Source organism: Nanorana parkeri, unplaced genomic scaffold (genome assembly GCF_000935625.1).
Source record: "Nanorana parkeri isolate BGI_ZX_2015 unplaced genomic scaffold, ASM93562v1 scaffold293, whole genome shotgun sequence".
Classification (NCBI taxonomy): Eukaryota; Metazoa; Chordata; class Amphibia; order Anura; family Dicroglossidae; genus Nanorana; species Nanorana parkeri.
The window spans coordinates 502,072-526,917 of record NW_017306561.1 but is presented as its reverse complement, the minus strand read 5'-3'; the positions used below and the strand labels follow the sequence as shown (position 1 = coordinate 526,917).

General features: G+C 44.8%; 1 protein-coding gene across 1 annotated transcript; it reads right to left on the bottom strand.

The window, feature by feature from the left end:
• Positions 1 to 4,456: 4,456 nt before the first annotated feature.
• On the bottom strand, positions 4,457 to 23,689 carry TAX1BP3 (Tax1 binding protein 3). The gene is made up of 4 exons (XM_018557641.1): positions 23,578 to 23,689; positions 7,226 to 7,345; positions 5,237 to 5,314; positions 4,457 to 4,883 (listed from the first exon to the last, which is right to left on the bottom strand). The coding sequence occupies exons 1-4, from the start codon at positions 23,614 to 23,616 to the stop codon at positions 4,746 to 4,748; spliced, it is 375 nt and encodes a 124-aa protein (XP_018413143.1). The 5' UTR covers positions 23,617 to 23,689; the 3' UTR covers positions 4,457 to 4,745.
• Between the last annotated feature and the right edge of the window lie 1,157 nt (positions 23,690 to 24,846).

Below are 24,846 nucleotides of genomic sequence, written 5' to 3'. Positions count from 1 at the left end.
GGGGGGGGGGGGGGGGGGTCAACCTGAATACATTCAGTTCAATTGATAACCAATCCGTGAGGTCTTCACACTACAGATCTGTTTGTAAACCTGGAACAGCTTGTACAATCAGATGTATTCAGCCAGCTTTAATGCACTCACTAGGAAATGGAAGAAGCCATAGAATGAGCTTAGGTGTCAAATATAAAAAACAGTGAATATCAACACAGACACAACTGATGTGGATTCAAAAAGGCACTGCGCCAGGATCTCCAGTGCTGGTCATACACACAGCAATTGTCAACCAGTCACAAGAACAACTAAAACGTAACAGCCAATGACCAATAGTTTCTATCAAAGCTGTTGCCTTGATTAGTTTGTTGGTTTTGTGACTGGAAGCTTGCTGAAAGTGTTTAACATTTGCTGAAAATTGACATGTGTACCCAGCATTATTATCCCAAGAACAAGATACATGAGGGACATGTACTTCTCAATGGAAATGCAGCGACATCACTGCACTTGTAGTCCATTGACACCTGCCACCTCTCCATGTTCATACTGGAGATATGAACATTCATTAACATGGAAGGGAGGAAGAGTCTGCAGGAGCCAGAGCATTGCACCCACAATCTACTGATCACAGCTGCAATGCAAACAGAAATAAATGGACATTTTTGTATTTTAGGGAGACGTGTTTGTTTATTTTTAATTTTTTTAAGGTGTAATTTTTCTAAGCAGGCTGTCTGAAATAAGAAAACCTATATCATACATTAACCCATCTGCCTTACATATAGTGTATGATCTAATGTTCCCTGTTGTGATTCATAAAAAGAACACTCACATTTCAAAAGCACAAACACTTGTGTTCAAATAGCACATAAAGAAGAGCATAAGTGCACATAGAAAGGAAGTAACAGTGCACCAGCTCATATTCTGCCATGAACAGTGGAATTGGAGTGGAGTGAAATGTAAGGCAGGGCTACTGGGATATACTACACAATGGCCCTTCACACATGTAAGCAGACAGTCCTTGAGGTGCCCATACACTGCACGATTCTCGTACGAAATCCCGCGATCGTACGAGAATCGTGCAGTGTGAATGAAGACGTGCGACCGTTTCTACTGTACGGTCGCACGTCTTTTGTCTAAGGAGCATGCTAGAAAACCAGCCGAAAATCGTAAGATTTTCGGCTGGTTTGAATGGTGCGCGGGAGACAAATGCCAAATGGGCCGGTGTGCGCACACGCACACTGCCCGTTCAGCATTGCGTTCATCGGAAGCCCGCCCCTCAGGGCGGCGGGCTTGCGGTGATCGCAAGTACGGTCTGCTTGTCCAAGATGGGCAGATCGTACGTTTTTGTAATTACTTTACAACCATTGCAAGACTAAGGTCTTGCGATGGTTGTAAAGTGTATGGCCACCTTTACTCAGCAGCTGTACATAAACTGCATTATTGTTCAACTATGTGATGTACGCCAATTAAAAGGAGAATGCAAGCACAGCACTTCACACACAAAGGAATAAAAAATAAAGTATCCTCATCACCTACATAGTGCATTTACGTTATGGATTGAATAAAGATTCTCATTCAAATCACTTTGTAATGGATTAAAAGAGAAATAAAGACAAACCTGTTTGGCTTTAGTCCTCTTTGGGTCAACGGAGTATATTTATTAATGTATTTCTGTGATCCAAAGTCAGCTTCTAGTGGGCTTGCAGGCCATCTGCTGAAAAAGCCGCGCTGTCGTGGATCCCGGCAATATTGTCGGGATCCACCCCACTGCCTGATTGCCTCTCTAGATCCAAAGCCAGCTGTGAGAGGAGGGAGTGAGTGACTAATCCCTATGTGAAGCATGAGTGAGAGACAAATCCCTATGTGGCGCAGGAGTGAGTGACTAATCCCTATGTGGAGCAGGAGCGAGTAAGTGAGAGACGGCCATGAAACAGAAGGTAATCTCTAATTAGAGGAATATTAGCAGAGACACAAACAATAAGATCACTCCTGGCCCTCCAGACCAAGACCCCGAGAAGTTTAACAGGTCTGTGGCAAGTTATTTTGCTGCATTTAAAATGTGTCCAATGAATAGGCTTAAAGTGCATTTCCACTTTTCAGTCAAATTTGAGAAATAGGTTATGTGTTCCCAGTCACACAGTGTACCTAAAAATCAATTTCTTACCTTTAAGGCGTTTATTTGGTGAAGGCCTTTGTGCATATTCCAGGCTACTCTGAGCAGTTTGAAAGTGAAAGTAGGAGAGTCAAACTGAGCGTCTTCATTAACATACAATGTTTAAGTCCTTAACCCTTTGTTAGGGCAGACAGTGTTCAGATCTAGTTTACAACTGATATCTGCCAGCACAGGACAAACAGTGTGAATAAGAGTAAACATAACAACCCGCAGTCCCCTCCTTAACATTACATGGGGGGGATGTTGAAGTAAAAAGCACCTTACGGCGCAAGCAGCATTTTTAAATATTTTCTATAAGTTATGCTATGTGAATGGGAACATATAACAAATATAAAATAGGTATTATTCAAAATAGGCTGCAAAAGTGGAAATGCACTTTAAAGAAAGGAAACCTGTCATGCAGCGGTACCCCATCCCTATACAAGTAATAGGGTTCTTTTGACTCAAATGCAATTGCATATTTTGATATTTTTAATATTAGTACCTCATGTAGTTACTATCTAAAAAGAAAAAAATAATAATATCAATATGGTTACTATAGCTTTGGTATATACATATATCAAAAGTCCCTTCCAATGCTAGTGGTCACAATTTTGCAGAACTGAATGCAGTCCTCTGCCTACACAGATGTCTCTGCATATAGTCCAGCTTATATTCTTCACTTTACTATAATAATTGGTCCCAAAAGGCACAGCGTTAGAGCCCAGAGCTGTGCGCCACCATGCTCACATCAGAGGCTGTGCTAGCAAACTCTCCTACAGGCTCTACCACAAGTGACTGAACCAGAATTGATACCTAGTGGTCTATTATTACATTACAATAATGGCATAAGAAAATCTCAGTGGCTTATAATTATTTGGCTGGGAGCCAATTTCCAGCACAAATAATGCATGTTCAGACATCAGTGGTCTTGATGAGGAGCTGCAGGTGCTTTGCTATCCCCAGGTAAATTTAGGCCACAGACAGTAGACTGTGCCAGAAGATGGCAGGGTGGGAATCGCCTTGTGTATATGGTAAATGTACTAATGGGGAAGAGATTTTAAACAAAACATTTAAAAAAGTAAAAGGTTATTGCCTATTCAATGCAGGATCTCATTTACCTACTTCTTAAATCAGTCAATCTGAGACCTAGATTTCAGGTCTTGGCAAATGCTGGTAAGATAAAGAAACCACCAGGATCCGGCAGGAGCTAAAGGGCATCGGGAGACACTACAGACACTTTCAGCGGAGTATTAGCGATCAGCACAGGTTTTCTAAACTACTGCAACAACTGTTTCTACAGATTATCACTAGAGGGGTTGACGGGCTCCTACTAACATGGGACTATCATGGTAAGACCAGGTCACTATCATCTAAGGCAGGGATGGCCAAACTGCGGCCCTCCAGCTGTGGTGGAACTAAGACTCCCATGAGGCTTTGCAAGATTCTCACAGCCACGACTCCCGGAGAGAGATGCTTCACGGGATTTGTAGTTGGTCACCACAGCTGGAGGGCCAGAGTTTGGCCATCCCTGATCTAAGGTCTATAGGTAACCAATTACTCCTTCTTCCATAGACTAGCTAAAGAAATCTCAACAGTACAGTCCCCACGAGACACAAGATGCCAGTTTGCGATTCAGCTACCAAAATTCAGAAGTATGAACTTGATCTATCTATTAAAAAGGAGATCATAAAATCAAAAAACTGTCAATAAAACAATCATAATATTAAGTTATATCCTTTTGAAATGCCTTAAATTTTAAATAAGAGGTTCAACATTCCCACACGGACATTTATAACTCCATTTTCCAGCAACAATACATCACTAAATGGGGTTACTTTTGGACCAGATCACACATCCTGCATAGACTACCATAGTCATGACCATTAGCAACCCTTTGGTCTGAAATACTGTGAGGACTCTGGGCTTTTGTGCCAAACAGTACAGCCAAAATAAAAATGCTGATACAGTTAGGAATCTATTCATACAGCTTAATATTTGCTGGATTTATTGTGTGCCTGTAGTTCTCCTTTACACTATCAAATTCAGCCCTGCCACAAATTGGTTTTATACCATGCTCTGTCAGTCAATGGGGATTTCAATCGTGCTCGGTCAGTCAATGGGGATTTCAATCGTGCTCGGTCAGTCAATGGGGATTTCAATCGTGCTCGGTCAGTCAATGGGGATTTCAATCGTGCTCGGTCAGTCAATGGGGAAAGTATCACTGTTGATTAACTAACTAGTCAAGGCAATTTGGTGATAAATATATGCACAAGTAAATGCTGGATCCCTACATACACAAAAATAAAACCTTTTTTTACAATCTTGATTTTTTTATATTACATCACAGGGAATATTATGGAAGTGTGTGTTCAGAATAGTAGGGGAGGCTTTGTCGCCTCAACTGCTAGACTGAAAAAGTAACACATTATTGATTACACGTAACTGTTAACACTAGATGCACTGTTAACAAGACCCATTATTGTTACTGCCTGATGGAGACAAGGTGGCTGAAGTTCAGAGATCATGTTGTATCTGATGATCCCTTAGTTAAACCGGTCTTCTAGTAGAGGATGAATTGCTGGATGGAGTGAGCACATCTCTACTGTCTCATAGAGTGTCTGACTGCCTCCTGCAGGGACTTCCTGGTCACCAGAAGCCGAACAACTTCTTCATTCCTTTTGGTGAGCCGTTTTCTAGCCTGGTCGTGTGTCACCATGGTCATATCCCATCCATTTACCTGGAAATGAACAGTGAGTAATAGAGTCAACAAAAAAAAGCATGATGCAGGTCAGAATGAAATGGCACCCTGGATAATATAACATTTTACTATGTACTGACAGTGACAGGGATTAGGATATCAGTATATGTTATATATCTTTTACAGTATACAGTAGACTGATTTTCCTGTAAAGGTATAAAATAGTTCTTCCTGGAATTCCTCTCAACAATGACCTTCCCCTCACCTTCATAAATATATCTGAAACAACTACTCTAACAAGCCTTGATAATGATGTATACATTAGACTGCATTCCATGTTTAAAGGATTGTGTATACCATAAAAGTGAATGAAAGTAGAGGAACTATGGTACCTGCATTATTTTGTCTCCAGCCAGAAGGCCCGCTATCTCTGCAGGTCCTTCTTCGGTGACCCTTGTGACATAGATACCCTGCAAAACAGAAGCAGTTAGAACAGATAATTGCATAACTATATACTATGCAAGTAAAATTGCACCAAAATGACACCCCAAAACTGACACAAAGCCAGCAACCCCCACAACAGATACTATTTCCACTTCATAACAATACACATTCCTCTATGCCTACCAGGACCGAGATAAAAAGAACACAGATGGGATGGATATGTGGCAGGCACTTCTCATTAACATTCGCTCTGTAAAGCTTCAGAAGGACACCAGAGGGCAGCTGAATTGTGACTTCTGAAAGCTCTTCTTGTTCTTAGACCTGCCCTAATGACATCATCGATATAATCCAAAGGTTAGAAATAGGAACGAGTAGTATATTCCTCTGATGGTGTTGAAGCCCTGACAGGCACCTGCAAGGTGAGAAGAGCAGAGGGTGCCTAGGCTCTGCCATACAGTATGCAAGGAAGTTTGTTTCTTTTAATTCTAACTAGGAATTTTATGGTAAAGTTCTACTTTTTTTAACCAATTGCTTTGTCACATTAAATTATTCTAATAAATGCCTATTAAGCAACCTGTCAAAAGTAGGAGACACGCTCCTCTCATCCTGCAGCTTCTGCTCGGCCATTCTCCTCTTCCTGGCTAGTGTGGCAGTTACCAGCCAGCGAGCCTGGCTCTGGCAGCAACGCCCCCTCTCGTCTTTCTGGTCAGTGGAGGGAGGATTCCTTCGCAACTCTGTGCTTTCTGCTCCTCCTACCCTGCCTTGATTGGCCATTAGTGTTGTGGCACGCTATTTGAACATCATAAGCCCAAAGCCCTGGGCTAGTGATAGTTATACTTCACAGACTGTATACTGATAGTTACCTTGATTCTAGCTTGACCAACCCTGACCTCAGCCTGTCCCCATATTACTCTCATCTGCTGCCTAACCCTGACCTCAGCCTGTCCCTAGATTACTTTCTTCTCTGCTGTCTGTCCTCAGCCTGTCTTTTGAAAGCCTGTCTCCTTTCTGCTGCCTGTCCTGACCTCTGGCTCATCCCCGGATCCAGCCTGCTGCAGGTCCTGGCCTCTGACGGACACTGGTTTATACTCATCTTCTGCCACCTGACCACCGCCTGCCCTGATCTGTCATTCCCTGGATAAAGCTACTGTCTGCCACCTGCCCAGACCTCTGTCTCTCCCTGGACAATGCAACGGTCTGTCATCTGACCAGACCACTGTTTGTTCCTGAATAATGCTACTACCTGCCGCCAGCCCCAACCTCTGCCTGCCGCCAGCGGCTACTCTTCTGCGGAGACTCCAGTCCGTGTCTGACTCTTGTTATATTCACAGGTACACCTGTATTTTCTCCTTGAGCTGCTTTTGGTGCTTCTTTGCACTGTGTATTAAGCCCTGGGGCAACCAAGTATTGGTAGGCCTGCTTGCCTTATGGGAACGGGAGCTGCTATAGGTGAAGCTAAACTCGCCAACTATAATTCCTGATCCTTAGTGCTGGAGTGAAAATTACACAGCCAAACTTTATATTTTAAGTATAAATCTGCTTTAGGGCCTGTGTCCATATGCTTTGAGCTAGTGTAGAAGGCATCGGTTTGACACACTTCTACAGATCATTCAGAAATAATTGAAATGTGCAACTGAACTCCTTTTTACCTGCATTTGACCTGCTTCAAGTAGGTTTTGAATTCCCATAGACTTGTATGGGAAAGCACATCCTGTTCAAAGCCAGCAACAGCACATAAACACCGAAGCAAATCCAAGAACATGTAGGCTGCACTATATTACATTTTTTTTGGCATAGATATACTTTAAAAGTACACTTAATGAAAACATATGATGTGTGTAAAATATTTAGGGCAATTTATTATTAAATACTTGAAAAAAAAATACAGACAAGATGACAGGAGATTATATTTTATATCCCCTAAAAAGAGCTCCAACCTTATCTGTCTTGTCCTCTGAATATGGGTTCTGAGCGGGATCTTGATCAATGCCGCCTCCAATACTGAATCCCAGGATCAAGTTGTCTCCCTGACGCAGTTTATGGATTTCAATTCTTTGCTTTAGGAGAGAAAAAAAAAAAAAAAAGAGGCCAAAAGGTTAACAAACTCACTTAAAATACTTGTATGCAAAAACAGCCAATAAATAGGAAATCGTCACATTAACTGCAGGGCCTATGGTTAGGTACATGAATCTTAAGTGTCAGAGCACCACGATAATCCCCCATGAACTGAACCCCACCACAGATGTGATCACGATTACCCTTATCTTTCCCCGATGCAGAATTAAACCCATCGAAAAGGAAAAAATAAACTGCTATGAGAGTTTATAGAACATTACATTTTACAGATTTATGTATGCTCGGTAGTATAAAACCTCATCGAGAAGCAGCAGGGGCAGTTCTGTCAACAGCCATAATTCAAACCATGGCAGACGTATGCTGCCTGCCCATCGATGGCAGAAGAAAGGCAATCAATAGGCTTCAATTAAGGGGAGTGATAACACGAAATCCAATATTCAATAAAACATTGGATACCTTTTAAGTAAAGCAGAGAATGGTTTTAAAGTAGGCCTATGCTCCATTGCTTCCGGATAGTGTTTACATAGAGAGTGTAGTGACGTTGCAAGTTCCTGTCAGCATAGAGATGCAGGCAGAGCAGTTCACTAGATTACTGCAATACAAATCCAGTGCTTGCTGACTGCAGAGCTGCATGAAGGGGAATGGGGTTGTGGGGTGGGGGGTAATTTGCAAGTAAGTGACAAAACTATAATGACCCCAGTGGGGATCAATGTCAGTCTCTTGGCACTTCGATTGTTGTACCACAAGCTGCAAAGTCTCTGTGCAGGGTAAGGCTGAGAAAGCAATCATCCCAATTGCATCTGTGGATTCTGAGACTGCCGCCATCACATAAGTGAACACAATATTATTTGTTTGTGCCCTCATCGACCCGACTTAGGCTCCGTTCATGTCTAGGAGTTTTGTTTCTCAAATCTAAGCATGACAAAAACGTTCAAGACAAGAAATCCCATTCAATTCTATGGCCCGTTCCCCTCTTAGCATTTTGTGGCACAAAGTTTCGCATTGAAGTCTATGGGACCAAAAAGTGGTTTAATCTGCCAGAAAGCAGCTCATGCACTTTTTCCAGTGACAGGCGTTTTTCTGCTTGCAAAAAAAAAACCGCTCAGGAGTGTACAGCAGTGGCGGAACTACCGCCGGTGCAGGCGGTGCGGGCGCCCGGGGCCTCAGGCTCTCGGGGGGCCCTGGGGGGCCAAAAAAAAAAATCTTGCACCAGGGCCCTTTGTTCCTTAGCTCCGCCACTGGTGTACAGGGACCATAGAAATGAATGGGATTGCTTGTCTTGAGGGTTTTGGCGCGCTTAGCTTTGACTGACAAGTTGCCTAGGTGTGAACGCGAACATATTCTTCATTTTGCAATAAACATTTAGGCAAACCAGTTCTTCCCCCTCTCGTGTGCATCATAATGGAGAGTTGAAAGGGGAATAAAGCTCTCCTGAAATAAAACACCTTCGCTCACATGGAACATTTAGATACCGCTCCATTACAGAAAAGTTGCATGCGATAGGATTTTAAATCATAATAGAAGTCACCAGCACTCGATATGTGCAAGAAGTAAAGCACTTTTTAGTCAATCGTCACGTGCGTCAAACAGCCAACGTTTCGGGGCCACGCAGGGTCCCTTCTTCTGGGCGACGTAGTGACACCAATACCATTGTTTCCAGACCAAGTACTGATACTTTTCCTCACGTACTCGCCAATACCAATTACCGATACATTTGTGCTTAGTGTCATGTTCTAAAACAATAGAGACTAAATGATTTTTAGGACAGTGGTGAAGTGCCAGGTCCCGTTCCCAGCTGCAAACCCTACGACCCTGATAGTTCTGCCACTGACTCCAAGCAGTAGAGGGACTAAAAATCCCAGCAATACATTATACAGCAATGCAGAATAATACCATCAGCTAAAGAGGACAACAAATCCCAGCGATACATTATACAGCAAACTGGCTATGCAGTTTCTTTGGTGGGCTATGCAGGGTCTATGGTGGGCTGTGCAGGCTCTCAGGCGGCTGTGTGAGGTCTATGGTGTGCTGTGTGGTCTCATCCGGGGTCCCGGTTGGTCTTGGCAGGTGCAGGTGGCATGGAAGGGGAGATTTTTGGCTGGCACTGTAAACACATGTCCCCATTCACAGGAAGGCTGCCAGGACCTTGCCGGGGACCTCCGCAGTCTTCCTGTGAAGTGTGGAGGCTGTTTACAGCCCAGTATCAGCACTGATACCAGTATCGGTGCATCCCTAAAAAGAGATGCCATGGTTAAGGTTATATGAAATTTTAACAACTGGGTTTAGATTTACTTGAACTGACCAGAGTATTGAAATCTGGATCCACAAGCAAAATGTCTTGAAAGTGGTATATGTCTACTACTACTACATACAGCAAAAAGCAGAGACATCCCGGGTCTCCAAGGAAATCCATGATGTGCAAAACGATTCTGGGACAGAACAAGCCTTAGTCAGAAAATTAGCAGGAAATGTACTTAGTCTCCCATGTTAAGGTATATGTGTGAGGATGCCAAGGAACATACCATCGCTGCAGTGCAGGACACAGGCTGCAGGGTGTTCTGTCACAGTCGGCCAGCTCTGAGGTTCGGTTTAGTAACTTTATTTTCAGCCCTAGACCCTAACAAGCAGTTAACCCTTGCAGTGCAGGGAAAGACCCACTGCAAGGGTTAACTTAAAAAAAAAAATCCCCAAACTTCTGCTTTGACAGCAGCACTATCTTGGCCAGCAACTTCCATCACCACCACCATGGCTGCCTGCAACCAGCACCCAGGGGAGGACCTTGCTGCTGTGCTGGATCCCAACTTAGATGCTTAGCACTAATGGGTGCTTCGTAGCCAGCTGTGACCGAGTGGAGGAAAACCTCAGGCGCATGCAACAAACCCACAAGCAGCAGCGTAAGGGGACAAGAGATGGAGGTCAGTGTGGAGCCAAGCACAATGAATGGGTGCAGAACAAGAAAAGGTTTACCATACATCCTTATCAGCCACCTTACACTGAAAACACTTGTGACAGAGTGATGGAATCCCATTTCCACTAAGTGCCTTGTAGTGGCGGCACTGCAGTCAGTGAAACTGCCACACACACACACGACAGCTGATGTAGACTATAGGGAGGAGACAGGAAAAGATTATAGAAGCTGTCATGCTCTATGCAGGCTCCGCATGTCAAAGTCTGGGATGACTCAGCCGGGAGCTGGCTGTGACTTCAGGAATGTAGAACAGATAGGAATGTCAAACACACCTCTTATATCGCTGCTTTCTGTGTCTTATCTTACTGGCTACTTTAAAATGCTGTATGCGTTCCATTCTGTAGAACATTTGGACTTTGCCATGTTCTGCACTGACTATATTAAACGTCTGCCATATACTGTATTCTACGTGCCTGCGCAAACAACTGAAAATAAAGAATTGGTCTTTCAGGTTTGTACTGCAGTCACTGTCGCTTTGATGAAGGATCCCTGTGCGGACCCGAAACTTTAGCACCGTATGACAGTATGTGACATTGGGTATTGCATAAACATATCAATACTTTAAAAACCCTTCAAGTGTGTGCCGGTGATGTATTATTTACTAATAATGAAGACTTCCACTTGTTCCACATATTGCCCTGACAATACAGAATATCGCAAGGATAGGAAGTTGGGGGAAATTTCCACAATGTTGACACGCATAGCAATAACAACCAAACAGGCAGATAAGATTAAGGCCTCTTGGCTGAAACGCGTTAGCAGGACTGCCATGTCCGATTTTATGCCTTGAACAAATAAGATTTTTACTGGATCCAGAACCATGTACAAACACTTTTTTCTACCATTTAGGACGAAGGACTGGTGGAAGCCTTGGTTGTGCAGCGGTGTTCCATGGAACTGTATTAGAGGAAGGAGGTAGAGCACTTTCTGTCTCGTGAGCTTACAGTCCGACAGAGGTTCTAACTTTTTTAGGTGACAGACAAACCACTCAGACTGTCTGCCCACCGTTAACCAGTTGACATCCGCGGTGTTAAACCCCCTTCCCATCCAGGCCATTTTTCAGTATTCAGCGCTGCGGTACTTTAACTGACATTTATTCCGTCATGCAGCGCTGTACTGAAATGAATTTTATACCCTTTTTTGGGGACAGATAGAGCTTTCTTTTGGTGGTATTTATTCACCACTGGGGGTTTTATTTTTTTACTATATTAAAGGAAAAATTACAGAAATTTAAAAAAACAAAACAGTTTCCCCTATATTAAATGATAAAACATTTATTATTACCCAATTTTTTGGTAAAATATAAAAGATGGGGTCACGTCGGGTAAAAAGACACTAAACATGTCAAGCCTTAAAATTGCGTGCGCGCGCGAAACCTCAAAAAACGATAATACCCAAAATTGGCCCTAGGCGACGCTTTAAAAGCTGTTACCGCTCATCAGTTTAGTGTTATCAGTGATTGATGGCCCTAAAATGATTGCTCTCACTGCGACGTTCGCGGCGATATGTAACATGTGTAGCGCAATTGTAATTTTTGCGCGCTGGGGCACCGGACGCGTATTTACGTTTATAGGCGCGTAAACGTGGGGGTGGGGGAGTTAAACATTTTGGGGGGGGGTTTTCCCCTTTTTTTTATATGTGGCTTTTATTTTATTTTATTTTTTATGTGTTACTTTTCTTTTTTTTTATTTATATTTTTTTTTTTGCACTTATTGTTATTGCTATTATATAGGGGGATAATAACCCCCTATATAATAGCAAAGGCACACTGACAGGTCCTCTTTATGGAGATATTAGGGGTCTCTAGGACCCCTAATATCACCTATGGACCCCAAAAGAAGCTGATAAAGCAGAGATCTGCTTTATCAGCTTCTTCTCTCTCCAGATGACTGACAGGTGAATGCGGAAGTGATGTAACACACATCACTTCTGCATTCACAGCCCGGACGGGGATCAGCAAGGAGCTGATCTCCCATCCTCCTCCTCCTGACGCCCTCGGAGCCGGTTCCGGGATCCAAGATGGGGCAGCGGATCCCGGGAATCAAGGTGAGGGGTCAGGGGGGGGGACGAGCCCCCTGACCCGCGAACGAGCACATATAGGCGATCGGCGGGCTATGGACCCGCTGATCGCCTATATGTGAAACACCCGGTACCGGGTGTTCGCATTGGACGGGTCTTTTCTGCCCGTGCGTGCCCGCTAGGGGGCGCGCGCGAGCAGAAAAAAATTGCCGTCTGGGGACGGCAACCCGCAGATGCTGCAGTGCCGTCCGTCCGTTTTTTTTACTACGGGCGGACGGCAAGAGGTTAAGGGTCCCTATTTTTTCTTCAATGAGTATAGACATTTGTAACCCCTATATACCCATGTTCATTCCCTCATTGCTTAATTATCTTTTAGGGAACTTGCCATACAAAGAGAACTACCACTGCTGAACTGTGAAAGGTCAGTTATCTTTGAATCACAATTGAGTCCTGTTCACACCTAGGTGTTCTGTGAATGCATGTCAAACATAGAAGAAAAAAAAAGCACACACACTTTGACGCACGTTCACGTGCAAAGCGCTTTGGTGCAATTACTAGTTAATGAAAATGCAGGGGGAAGAAAAATGCGAGTCGCCTGTAGCAGAATTTGCAACATGAGCTACTTTCCCAAGTTTGTCTCACGTGCAGCAACCTATTGAAATCAATGGCCAACACGCATGAACACACACAAACCCATGTGAACGCGACACCCTTTCCCGCTATGCTTAGGTGTGAACGGGGCCTTAGTGAGTCGCTGAGTTAGAACAAGTATATGCATATCAGGGTTACTGATGCTCGACTTGCTGTTCCCTTAGGATACTTGGACAGTTCTATCACCACACACCGTTTACAATTCCGTCATACACAGCAAGGTTGATGGTGCTAATCAAGCATAGCAGATATCATCCCCAAAACAGAAACATGGATTCCCTGCCAACTACTTTTCAAGCAAAAGCACATTATATGGTCCCCACCACATCTGTACCTAACAGGAAGCCAAGGGGAATGTGTATGGGCAACTGGTGGTCAAAACCAAACAAGAACATCTGTATTAGCCATATTTCTTAGCAATTCAGTATCTGCCCACAAAATACTGCAGCTAAAGATCAAGTGAACTATCCACATCAGAGGTGGGCAATTGAGAAGGAATTCAGGAGTCAGTCTGCTCAATCCCGGAGCCAACTCCATTGACAATAGAGATGCCATTTTTAAGAAGCATTGGCTACCCGACTCCTGTGATCTGTCCAGCCCCAGTTTACAGAAGATTACTGTACGAAAAGAAAAAAATAAATAGTAAAAAACGTAAATAAAAAGGGAAAAATAACTAAAAAGTATTAGATCAACCTTTAGCTCCTGAGTAGACTTGTACATAATCCATAGTGGAGAAAACAGAAAAATCATATACATTGGCAGGAGTTATACTGAAGAACTATTCATACCAACGAACACTCCTGACAATAGGAGGGAGAGAGAGATAGACAGCTTCCTGTGTTTACATAGTTACAGCATGAAAACAAGACACAGGCAAAGGGAGGATGATAAGGAAACAATGACTGTACTCACCATGAGAGATTAGCAAAAATGCGTAGAAGACATACAGTACACTAAACCAGAGTATTCTGATAAACGCTGGAAAAATTAAATCTGAGGCCAGGTTCACACCTGCACGATGCATGACTGCGCAGCAATCGTGCACAATACCGCGCGGTCAAGGAAGCGGCCACCACCGCGTCGTGCCGGGCAGATCACGCGGATTCAGTCTATGCAATTAAACGCTATCCCAGCTAAAACAGCTGTGCCTTGCAAAAAAAAAAAAAAAGGTACATGTACCTTTTTTTTTCTGCAATTGCCGCGAGAGTGTAACCCCTTTGAAATCAATGGGGCCGGCAAGCAATCACTGTGTGCAATTGTGCACGATCGCGCATTCACGGGAAGCGTGTCCTGGATCGCCCAGGTCTGCACCGGCCCTGAACCATGAAGATTAGAATTTTAAACTGAAAACCAAAAAAGGTATATGTATCATGGGGTTTACATGAGGCACATAGGTCTATTATATCATCAAATGCAATATTAGAATTGCATCTACGTAGAACACTTCATGTCATTTGGGGTACAGTGGATGTTCATGTCATTTGGGGCCCATTGTCTGCACTGTGACCTTTACATGCAGAACTCTGTCACTGAATTGCATTGAAAGGGTGTGCAATAGCGGGAACACCTTATACAAATATCACAGCAGTCCACAAAACAGACATGCCAACGCTATTTGAAGCAGACTAGTCTTTGCTTCATGAGCCATACAATGCAATACGGCCCTAGTGCCCAATCTGTGGTCCAGGGGCTGCATGTGGCTCTGTGTATTTATTGTACAGCCCTCGGGGCCCCTGCAGACAATACTCTGTCATTCTTACCTAGGTTTTCACTCAGGCCAATGAGGGAAAAATATTCTTTATATTGAGTCCTAGTAGATTGATTGATTGATTTCATATTGTTACTTTTTCTGTGCTGTCCACCCATTTTCATGATTTGGCATTGCTAGAAGATTGTTCAAAGCAATGGAAACTGCACTTCAACATTTCGGAACGCAAAGTAATGCACTTCGGGAAAAAGAATCCTCTGACAAAGTACGATTTGAAAGGAATGGTGTTTGCCAGAACTACAGAGGAAAAAAAAAAATGGAGGTACCAGGCAGTGGGGAAAGCAAGGAGAATTCTGGGTGTATAACTAGAAGGATCCCAGCAGGAGGAAGGAGGTCCTGATTCTCCTATATAGATCTTCAGATATCACTAGTAGTGATGGGCTCAGGCGTCTTCGTAGGCACGCCTCCCCGCACGCCCACCTGTCTGGCTCCCTGGACTGCATTATAGCTGAGAGTGGCCGCAGCTCCCTCCCTCCCGCCTGCCCATCCGCACGCACGAGCGGACAGCTGCAGCCAGGTACACATAAGACATCCCCCGAGAATAAGACCTAGTGGTCTTTTTTCGTGGAAAAAAAAATATAAGACAGTCTTATTTTCGGGGAAACACGGTATATAGATCTTCAGATATCACTAGAGGGATCCCCAGCAGGAGGAAGGAGGTCCTGATTCTCCTATATAGATCTTCAGGTATCACTAGAGGGATCCCCAGCCAAAAGGAAGGAGGTGCTGATGTCCTGAACCAACAAATTGGTTAGGCCCCATTCACACTGAGCAACACTTACCTCGAGCGGATTTCTGCGCGGCCGGGATAGCGCGACTGTTCGGGCGACGATCGCGCGACCTTCACCGTCGGGCTGCGTGCAACAAGAGAAAAATCGTGCGACATCCGCGGGAAAAAGGGTCCCGCACAAGCGACGAGCGGAATGGAGCTGTAGACAAGAACAGCTCTACTGAAAGTCATCGGATGACGACTTCTCACGATATTGCGGCAGAAATCGCGCGATTAAATGCTCAGTGTGAATGGGCACTAAAAAGGTAAAATCAGGAGAGACTGCAGGAAGTTCATATGTAAAGACTGTAGGAAAGATGGGAAAGGGGAGACATGGACAGGGACATGATCTCAAACTAGCAGGAGGAAAATTCAAAACCAACCTTCTAAAGTATTATTTTACAGGAAGAGTAACAGTAAGTGAATTTATTCACAAACAAAAAGGTGCAGACTATGGACCTTTTGCTATTTTCCTGACATCACTTTTCTGTTTCTCTCTACACAATGTTTTATTTTTATTTTTTTAACTCTGATCTTTTAGAATAGATCTCACTGAGCGAAATATTAAATATGGCAGAAGCTAGTTTTAAAGAAGACTCCAGCGATTATGGAAAATACCAGACAACTCTTCACTTTTGGTGGCAGTTGTGGGACATGGCGAAGTAGCACTGGTTAAAAATAAAAATGTGTAGATAGCAGCTTTATCCCTCTATATTGTAGTCCGAGCTTTAACTGAAAAACTATAGTACATCTGTGAACATCGGACATTCATGAAATTGCTGCCAGTTATTTACAGGGAACAGTATCTTGTCTATGGTTAACACTGCAGGAGGGCCGCCCTATCAGTGTCTGTGGATAGAGGGATCCATTGCCAACCCCAAAAATATAAATGTAATATACTGCAGTTTATCAGTCCTTAGATTTAGTGGCTGCATTAGTTTACATCCCAGCCCCGGGGCCTTACGGAGGTTCTGGATTGGGGCTGGAGGAAGTAATCAATGGACTACAAGTGTTGTGACATCACCTCACTTGTGCTCCACTGAGAGTCTCTCTGCCTCGGAGGCAGATCTGACTAAAGGTGCCCATACACTGTACGATTCTCGTACGAGAATCGCGGGAAATCCCGCGATCGTACGAGAATCACACAGTGTATGGAAGGCGTGCGACCGTTTCTACTGTACGGTCGCACGTCTTTTGTCGAACCAGCATGCTCGAAAACCCGCCGAGAATCGTACGATTGTCAGCGGGTTTCTAGCCTGCTCGTTCGATAGCTGTGGAACGGGCCGGTGTGCGCACACTGCCCATTCTGCATTGCGGTCATCGGAAGCCCGCCCCTCAGCGGGGCTGGCTGTCGATGATCGCAAGTACGATCTGCCCGTCCAAGGTGGGCAGATCGTACAAGCTTTCAATAAGCATACGACCATCTCAAGACAAAAGTCTTGCGCTGGTCGTAAGGTGTATGGGCACCTTTATGGTCACTCCATTTACAGATTCCTGTGAATGTATGGCACAGCTGTGCAGGCAGAGTCATTCTAAATTCAAAAATCAATGGGATGTGGTTGGGGGGGGGGGGCAGTTCAAGTCTCCTGTGGTCACTGGGGCAGAAAATCAGGTAAAAATCTCCCAAAGTGGACACAGACAATAAGAAAACCAACATCAGTTTTCACCCTTCGCCAATCTACCCAAAAGTAAAATAAAATTTGGCTGGAATTCCACTTTTATTTGCAAATACAGACAGAAGCTTTAATTCTCTGGACTTGTTACCTTCTGGTAATAAAGAACAAAGCTGTTAAAGAGTCTTAAAGCAAATAGCCAGAGGTGAAATTCTTTACTGAGATAAGATGGAGTATTCCCCAGACCTCATCTCAAATGTTTCACCATCATCTAACAAAGCCTCCACTATTCAAAAGGTCAAAGCTGGAGCCTGTGCATGGAACTTGGGGCTTTATTTAGCATTTCCACTATATGACATCCATTGGTGGCCAGGCCTGAATCTTATTTCTGACAGATTTTATTCTTAGATGAACAGAGACCAGACAAAGGGCTTGTTACATAGTAACATGCTGATCTAGATGTTATCCGGAACATCAAAATACTGGATACTTTGTTTCCAGAAACTCCATGTTGCTTTTTAATAACTCCCGGAAATCTCACTTTGTTCATTATCAGTCGTAAACTGTACCAACCCCAACTGTGCCGCTCAGGTAATTTAATGAATCAGTAATCTAACCAATCCTTCTAACATATAAACTGTACATGAGAAACAAAACCCAGAATTCCAGTATAACTTAGGAGAGAGCATGTAAAACAAACGCTCCAGTCAAACATAGAAGCGTGCACGTTGAATAACACCGGGGACCCTACATGCCTACACAACGTCTCTGATTTATATTCCCTGGGCACCAAGTCATCCTAGTCTGAAAATCCCTGTTGGTGCCTGTAACTTGGTAACTCCACACTGTTAGGCAGCCCAGGGAATCCAAAGATCTAGCTCCACCAACCAGAAACAGTTCCATGCCCAGTATGCCTCAATCATATCATAGGATCATTCAAATACTTATTCACACTCCTTAACCAAGCTAATGCAGTCTCCTGGTGCCCGCTTACTGAAAAGGGTTACTGGCAAAGACCAAAATGCCATCCAGAAGCATACGTGTTCCAGGTTAGTGACTGGAACGAGAGTAAACTGGAGCCAGCTGAGCTGCAATAACAGCCACGCAATTAGAATCTCAGGAGGCCTTAAAATGTGTTACTGTATGAACCCCTGAGAGGATTTCCTCATGCTCCACTCATTTCCACTTTACTCCAATCTGAGGCTAGAAACCAGAAAAATATCCAATACTTACTAGTATGGGGGAATACGACAATACACCTGCCTTCCCATAATGCAGCACTCTATATAAAGAGACCTGGGAACAGGGTGAGCTTTCACAGCCAGTATGTGCAAAGTGAAGGTACTTCACAAAGTGAAGCACATTAAGGGGTACTTGGCAAATAATGGCTTTTTATAAAGGGTTCTTGGTTCACACCTAGGCGACGCCTCACCACGCGGCAATCGTGTACGATTCCGCGCGGATTGCTGCGTGGTCAGGAGATGCTAAGGTGTGAACCAATTGCGCTGTGGGTGCCATTAGTTTCTGATGGCACCCCACGTCACGCCGGGTGGATCGCACGGTTTCCAGCAGCGATACCACCCATGCTTCCGAACACTCTTCTAAAACAGGCGCACGTCGTGAATCGGCAAAAAAAAAGGACTTGCACCTTTTTCTGCGATTGCTGTGCGGATGTCACCCCATTGAAATCAATGGGACCGCGCGGCAATCGCTGCCTGCATTGTACAGGAACGCACGAGTCCCGGGTGTCTTGCAGGTGTGAACCTAACCTCAAAAGGAGAAGTCAAGTTAAAGCAAAAGGTGAACTTCTATCATGTGCAATTATGCACAGCATACTTGCACATTATGGTACACTTTCCTTATACACTGAGTGGCCAGATTATTATGACCACCTGACGTTTGTAGGCAAATTAGCTATAATTTTGCTAGAGGACCAGACCATTATAAATAGGGAAGCAGGTTGTTTACCACGACAGTAGAAGTGATTTGTTTTCTGAAGATAGGGGGGTAAACAACGCGATTGAACAGCCTTTGAACGTGGGATGATTGTTGGCGCTCGGAGCCATGGAGCGAGTATCAGCAAAACAGCAGAATTCGTTAAATGTTCAAGAGGGGCTCATTGTTAAAGTGTTTAAAGACTGGACTGTCAGCCGAAAATCTGGGTGTGAACGTGCGAATTGTAGCTGTCAGCGACTAGTCAATGTTAGGGCAGAACGGAGAGTGGCAAGACAGGTACAAGACAACAGAAGGGCAACAGTGCAGTGTCAGATTCCTCGCATCACCTTTCAACATCTCGTGGAGTCACGAGGCGGCCCAACAAAGTCATCTCGTGGAGTTATCTCGTGGCCCAACCATGTACTGATGGGGTGGTCATAATAATCTGGCCACTCATTGTATGTGTGTGCCCTTCTCCAGTACTGACCGATCTCGGCCGTCAGATGCTGCTCTGTCCACCGCTGCCGCCATCTCCTCCGCAGCTTCTTCCGAGTGCCACATCTTTCTCTTTGTTCATAGAGCTGCCTCTGATGAGGAAACTCCGGTGCATGCATTACTTTGCCCTCGCTATCCGGCTCCATTCCCAGAATATTACAGATGCTTAGAAGGACCCAGGGTAGTACATTGCATGGCGCATGTACCGCACAGTGTACACAAGATATAAAAATCTGCTAGAGGTGAGAAGTAGCTGTTATTTTGCAGAGGAGACTTTGCATGTCTCTTCTGCCCCCAAAAAAACCCTCTAATTTGTAGCATTTTTTTATTTTTTAAGACTACTTCCACTTTAGAAAAAGGACGACATCCCATATCCTGCTGTGCAAAGTGTTTGTAGGAAGGACACAGAAGTCTTGTACTACAGGTCAGTCTACCTTTGTGTACAGCATGCAGCTGACTTCAAATATCTCTGAACACCTGACTAAGCGCGACCTTCTCTAGTCATCTATCGCTTCTCCATTGCAGGGTAACACAGTGAAAACCAGCATTTGATTTCTTTGAGACATACAACTTCTTCTTTTGATAAAACTTCAATAATCTTCTGACGTCTTTTTCTGTAGCAATGTACTTTAAAGCACGGCTCCACCCTGCTGCCAACCCTGCTGCCATTTTCCGGCAAGTATGGTTTGTAGTGATGACATAACCAGCATTGTAAATAATATTTATGGCTTCTTCCCTTATGCTTGTACAGGCTCAGCTTTTGTAGTCTCAGTTGTGCCCTGTGTAAATATATCCATTGCTTAGTGTAAATGCAGAAGCATAGAATGTAGCTGTGTGATCACAGCCGCATTGGGGTTAGCTGTGGGGTCCTGGGTCTACACTGGCTACATGGAGTTTGTTTGGTATACCTGTGTTTCCATGAATACCGTGTTTCCCCGAAAATAAGACACTGTCTTATATTTTTCTTGGCTCAAAAAAAAAAAAAACACACTAGGTCCTATTTTCTAGTGTGGAGGGAGAGGGAGAGAGGGAGAGAGGGAGAGACATATACACACTTTTTTTTAATGTACAACAATCCACAGGTAACGCAAATCCAAATGAATAAAAAAATGGCACAGTTAAGAATAGGGTGATCAATGCAATCAGGGGTGCCGTACCTTTCCAAGAGCAATTTGGTAACCAATCGCTGGCCAGAATGAGCAAAACGCACGTTCACTATCATTCCTCACAGGCGGAGTGCATTTGGTATCACTCCGCCAGTGACAGGAGCCGGCGCTATAGAAGAGGCATCGGCTTATGCTCTGCTCCCTCCGCTGCTGCCTTGCTTCCTCTAGCACTGGCTTCATTGGCTGAATGGACTGGGGTTCTCTCCCACAGCTCTTCAAGTTCCCCCTTATGCCACCACCAGCCCTGGGAATGGTCACAACTAGGTCTTATTTTCGGGGTAGGTCTTATGTTGTAGCAATTCCCAAAAATAGTACTAGGTCTTATTTTCAGGGAAACAGGGTAAATACACGACAAGACAGGACCAAAGTAGACCCCAGAAATTACCTTAGTGGTTATAACCAAGGCCAAAGCAATCATTATATAGCAAGCACAGACAAGCAATCGGAATACCCCAAATTACCCAAACATGGTGATGGAGCTTTAACAAACTTTTATAGTAATAAAAACCTGCAACAAGCATATGCCCATGAAGTGTTCAGGTGCCCATACACCTTACAACCATCGCAAGACTTTTGTCTTGCAATGGTTGTAAGGTAATTAAAAAGCCAGCTTCCCAGCCAATCAGAAAGCCGGGAGGTGGGTCATTACTCGCCACCCAGCTTCCCGTTTGCCTGGGAAGCCGGCTCCATGTTTGCCTACGACACTGACCGGAAGTTTCTATGCTGGAGGCAAGTATCGGAGCATTTGGACGAGTACTCGCCCAAATACTCGGTATCGGCACCAGTGCATTCGACTAAGCACCCAATCAGGTGAGCCGCTTCTCTAAAGGCAGGTCACTGCTCAGCCTTTCTGCTGCAGACTAATGATAATGAACAAGGAGAATAGACTTGTCACAGACATCAGTGTACACAGCCATGCATTCTTGAACATTTCCTGTACCACAAAGGCCTGCAATAACCTTTAGGGCCCCTATACACGCTGCAATGCACGGCCACCAGGAGGTGAGTTGGGGTGCCATTCAAATGAAATGCAATGCACCTAGCACACAGTACCTCACGCTAGGTACACTGAGCGACAATGAACGTTTAATGCAACGCTATGGTGTCAATTTGCCCTTAATGTGCCCAAAAGACAGCTTCCAACATCTCTAATGATTTATCTTTTGTGTGCTGCATAAAATATAATAACAAGCCCAGGGGATCCAGCGCCATCCTCCTCTTTCACACCGCTTTCCTACTACAGGTCCATCTTCCTCTTGTACATTATCAGGAGCCGGCTGCCTTTTTCCTGGTTCCTACAGCCAGGCCCCTGATGACATGGTGCCCAATGGCTCCTAGGATATATGTGACGTTGGTATCCCAGGAGGCTGCAGGGGGGAGACCGACATGTCATTCCCGCCCAGACGTGAATGGAGACAAGGGGCGGCTTGAATTGACATCAGCCACATGAGTAGAGCAATGTTTTCAATAGGTCAGTCTCTGCGCATAGCTTTGCCCTGTGAGAAGGAGCAGTAAAGCACAACCATTGTGTAGCAATTAAACAAGAGCCAGCTTACTGATCAAATATGGCTGTCCTCATGTACAGAATTCATTTTACAAGGATATCCATCTCAGGGCAAAAGTGAATCCCCCTCCAACCTTCCACTAACCCAGGGGTGGGCAAACTCTGGCTCTCCGGCAGTTGTGGCACTACACGTCCCATGAGGCAACGCACGATCATCACAGGCATTATTCCCAGATGCATCATGGGATTTGTAGTTTCACCACAGCTGGAGGGCCAGAGTTTGCCCACCCCTGCACTACCTGATGAAGCAAGTTATACTCACCCAAGTACGTGTGCCTGGCTATCATTGCCTCCAGGGGCGGAGGACTGCCAATCCAGTGCTGCAGATGCGCCCGTGCCTGCCGGTTCCCTACAGTCCCCTTACACCAGAAGTGGACACACTCCGGCTGTGGTGAAATTACAAATCCCATCATGCACCTGCTTCTGGAAGACACGCCTGTGGCTGTCAGAGTCTTGCAATGTCTCATGAGATTTGTATTGAGCTGCATACCATCAAAGCAGAAAACTCTGCGTTATTTACCCATGAATGCATGTAAACGCATGTACAGCTGGGACTGAAATGTGAGCTGGAGGAACGGAGGAAGGATTTTACAGATGTGAATCATTTTAGGCTTCGTGCACATGAGGCGAATCATTAGAAGTATTGCTGGCAGTCAGATCTTGTGTGCACATGTAACATTTGTGCTACCCTTTACTGCGCACATGTGCTCTTTTGGAGCCACCAGTGTTCTAACAACCAGCGACACCGCCGGTTACGCACTGATAGGTAGATGGCTCCGATAAGAGTAGATTTGCGCTGTACAGCATGAAATACGGTCATACGCAGGTCCGCAGACGCACATTTTTTTCCTTACGCTGCGGATCAATACGGTTGGGTGTGCATGGGCCAATTGAATACATCCGGTGCTCAGATGTGTGTAAATGACGGATCTCAGCGTAGAGTATCGCACATACGTGTGCACTTACTGACCTTTACACGTTACGGGCCATCACATGCATTCTTAAACACAGACTAATACACATGTATGAGTATTTTATTACTCCCATGTACATGAGCCCATAGGGGACAGTAGTCTGGAATATGTGATGTGGGTAGCCGTGGCTGTCCTGTATGAGGGCAGGGATGGTGTACAGAGATCCATGCTGGGAGGAAACCTCAGGAGTTCCCACTCTCACTGCACAGGACATCCGAGTACAAAAAGTACATTCTGACTTCTCAGGAGTTTCCTATGTCCGCCATTATCAACCCAACTGTGTCAACTCACCACCACGGCGGTCACCGGCTGTCCCGGGATGAACGACATGTCTACGGCCACCGCTCAACTCGCCAACACCCTCACTGGACAAAGCGAGCCCGGGCCTCACACACTCATGAATATTAATACTGTGGTGCGGCCCTCTATGGAAGAGTCCTGCCTACCAAGTGTGTTCCAGAATGCAGTATGCGCAAACCACGCCCTAGGTAGAGACCCTCCCCTCATTACTACCACACCCGCCGCTCCCGTTATACGCAAAAGCCACGCCCCCACCAAGCTGCCCAACCTAAGGCCTGTACATTGCTCATAAATTATGCTAATCCAGCCCCTTACTAAAGACTTTACCTGAACAACCTTATAGGTAAAATGCCCCGCCCACTGACCTCATCCCGGCTCCTGGTTGTCAGTCTCGGCCCCCTCCAGCAGATGTGTCTGGACAAGTGTGTACAAAGGAACTGTCCTTAAAGTAAAAGCTGTGCAAAAAACAACTGAGCTGATCTAAGAAGTGCTCCCTAGATATGAGTGGAAGCCAACACTGATTGATTTCATGTTAATAAATGGTCCCCATGTAGCAGAAACATGATTCCCCAGCAAGCAGCTCTGGTGAACATGGTTTAAATAGTCAATGAAAGGAATAGTGCCCCATCATTAGAGTCAATGAAAGGAATAGTGCTCCATCATTAGAGTGAGTGAAAGGAATAGTGCCCATTACTAGAGTCAGTGAAAGGAATAGTGCCCCATCATAAGAGTCAGTGAAAGGAATGATACATGAGGAGGTAGCTTTGAGGGGATGAATTATTTGAGAATGTGATGGTTCACTGGTTAGGTTGAGGTGGGATAGGCTTCCCTGAAAAGTCTTTAGGGAACGCCTAAAGACAGTCAAGGTGGGAGATAGACGGACAGGTTGGGGTAAAGAGTTCCAGAGGATGGGAGAGACTCTAGAGAAGTCCTGGAGGCGAGTATGGGAGGAGTTGACAAGGGAGCTGGAAAGCAGGAGGTCTAGGGAAGAGCGGAGTGGACGGTTAAGGTGATATTTTGAGACAAGGTCTGAGATATATCCGGGGGCAGAGTTGTGGATGGCTTTATAAGTGACTGTTAATATTTTGAATTTTACCCTTTGGGCTATTGGAAGCCAGTGTAGGGATTGACAGAGGGGGGTTGCAGGCACTGAGCGGTTGGTCAAGTGAATGAGTCTAGCAGCTGCATTCATGATAGACTGAAGGGGGGATATCCTGTGTAGTGTAAGGCCAATGAGGAGGCAGAGTTGCAATAGTCAAG

Coding starts and splice junctions, on each gene's coding strand:
- TAX1BP3 (XM_018557641.1), bottom strand. CDS start 23,616: ATGTCGTTCATCCCGGGACAGCCGGTGACCGCCGTGGTG. Junction 5,315..7,225: donor CAGAGGACAAGACAGATAAG/GTTGGAGCTCTT, acceptor TCTGTTTTGCAG/GGTATCTATGTCACAAGGGT. Junction 4,884..5,236: donor CTGGAGACAAAATAATGCAG/GTACCATAGTTC, acceptor GTTCATTTCCAG/GTAAATGGATGGGATATGAC.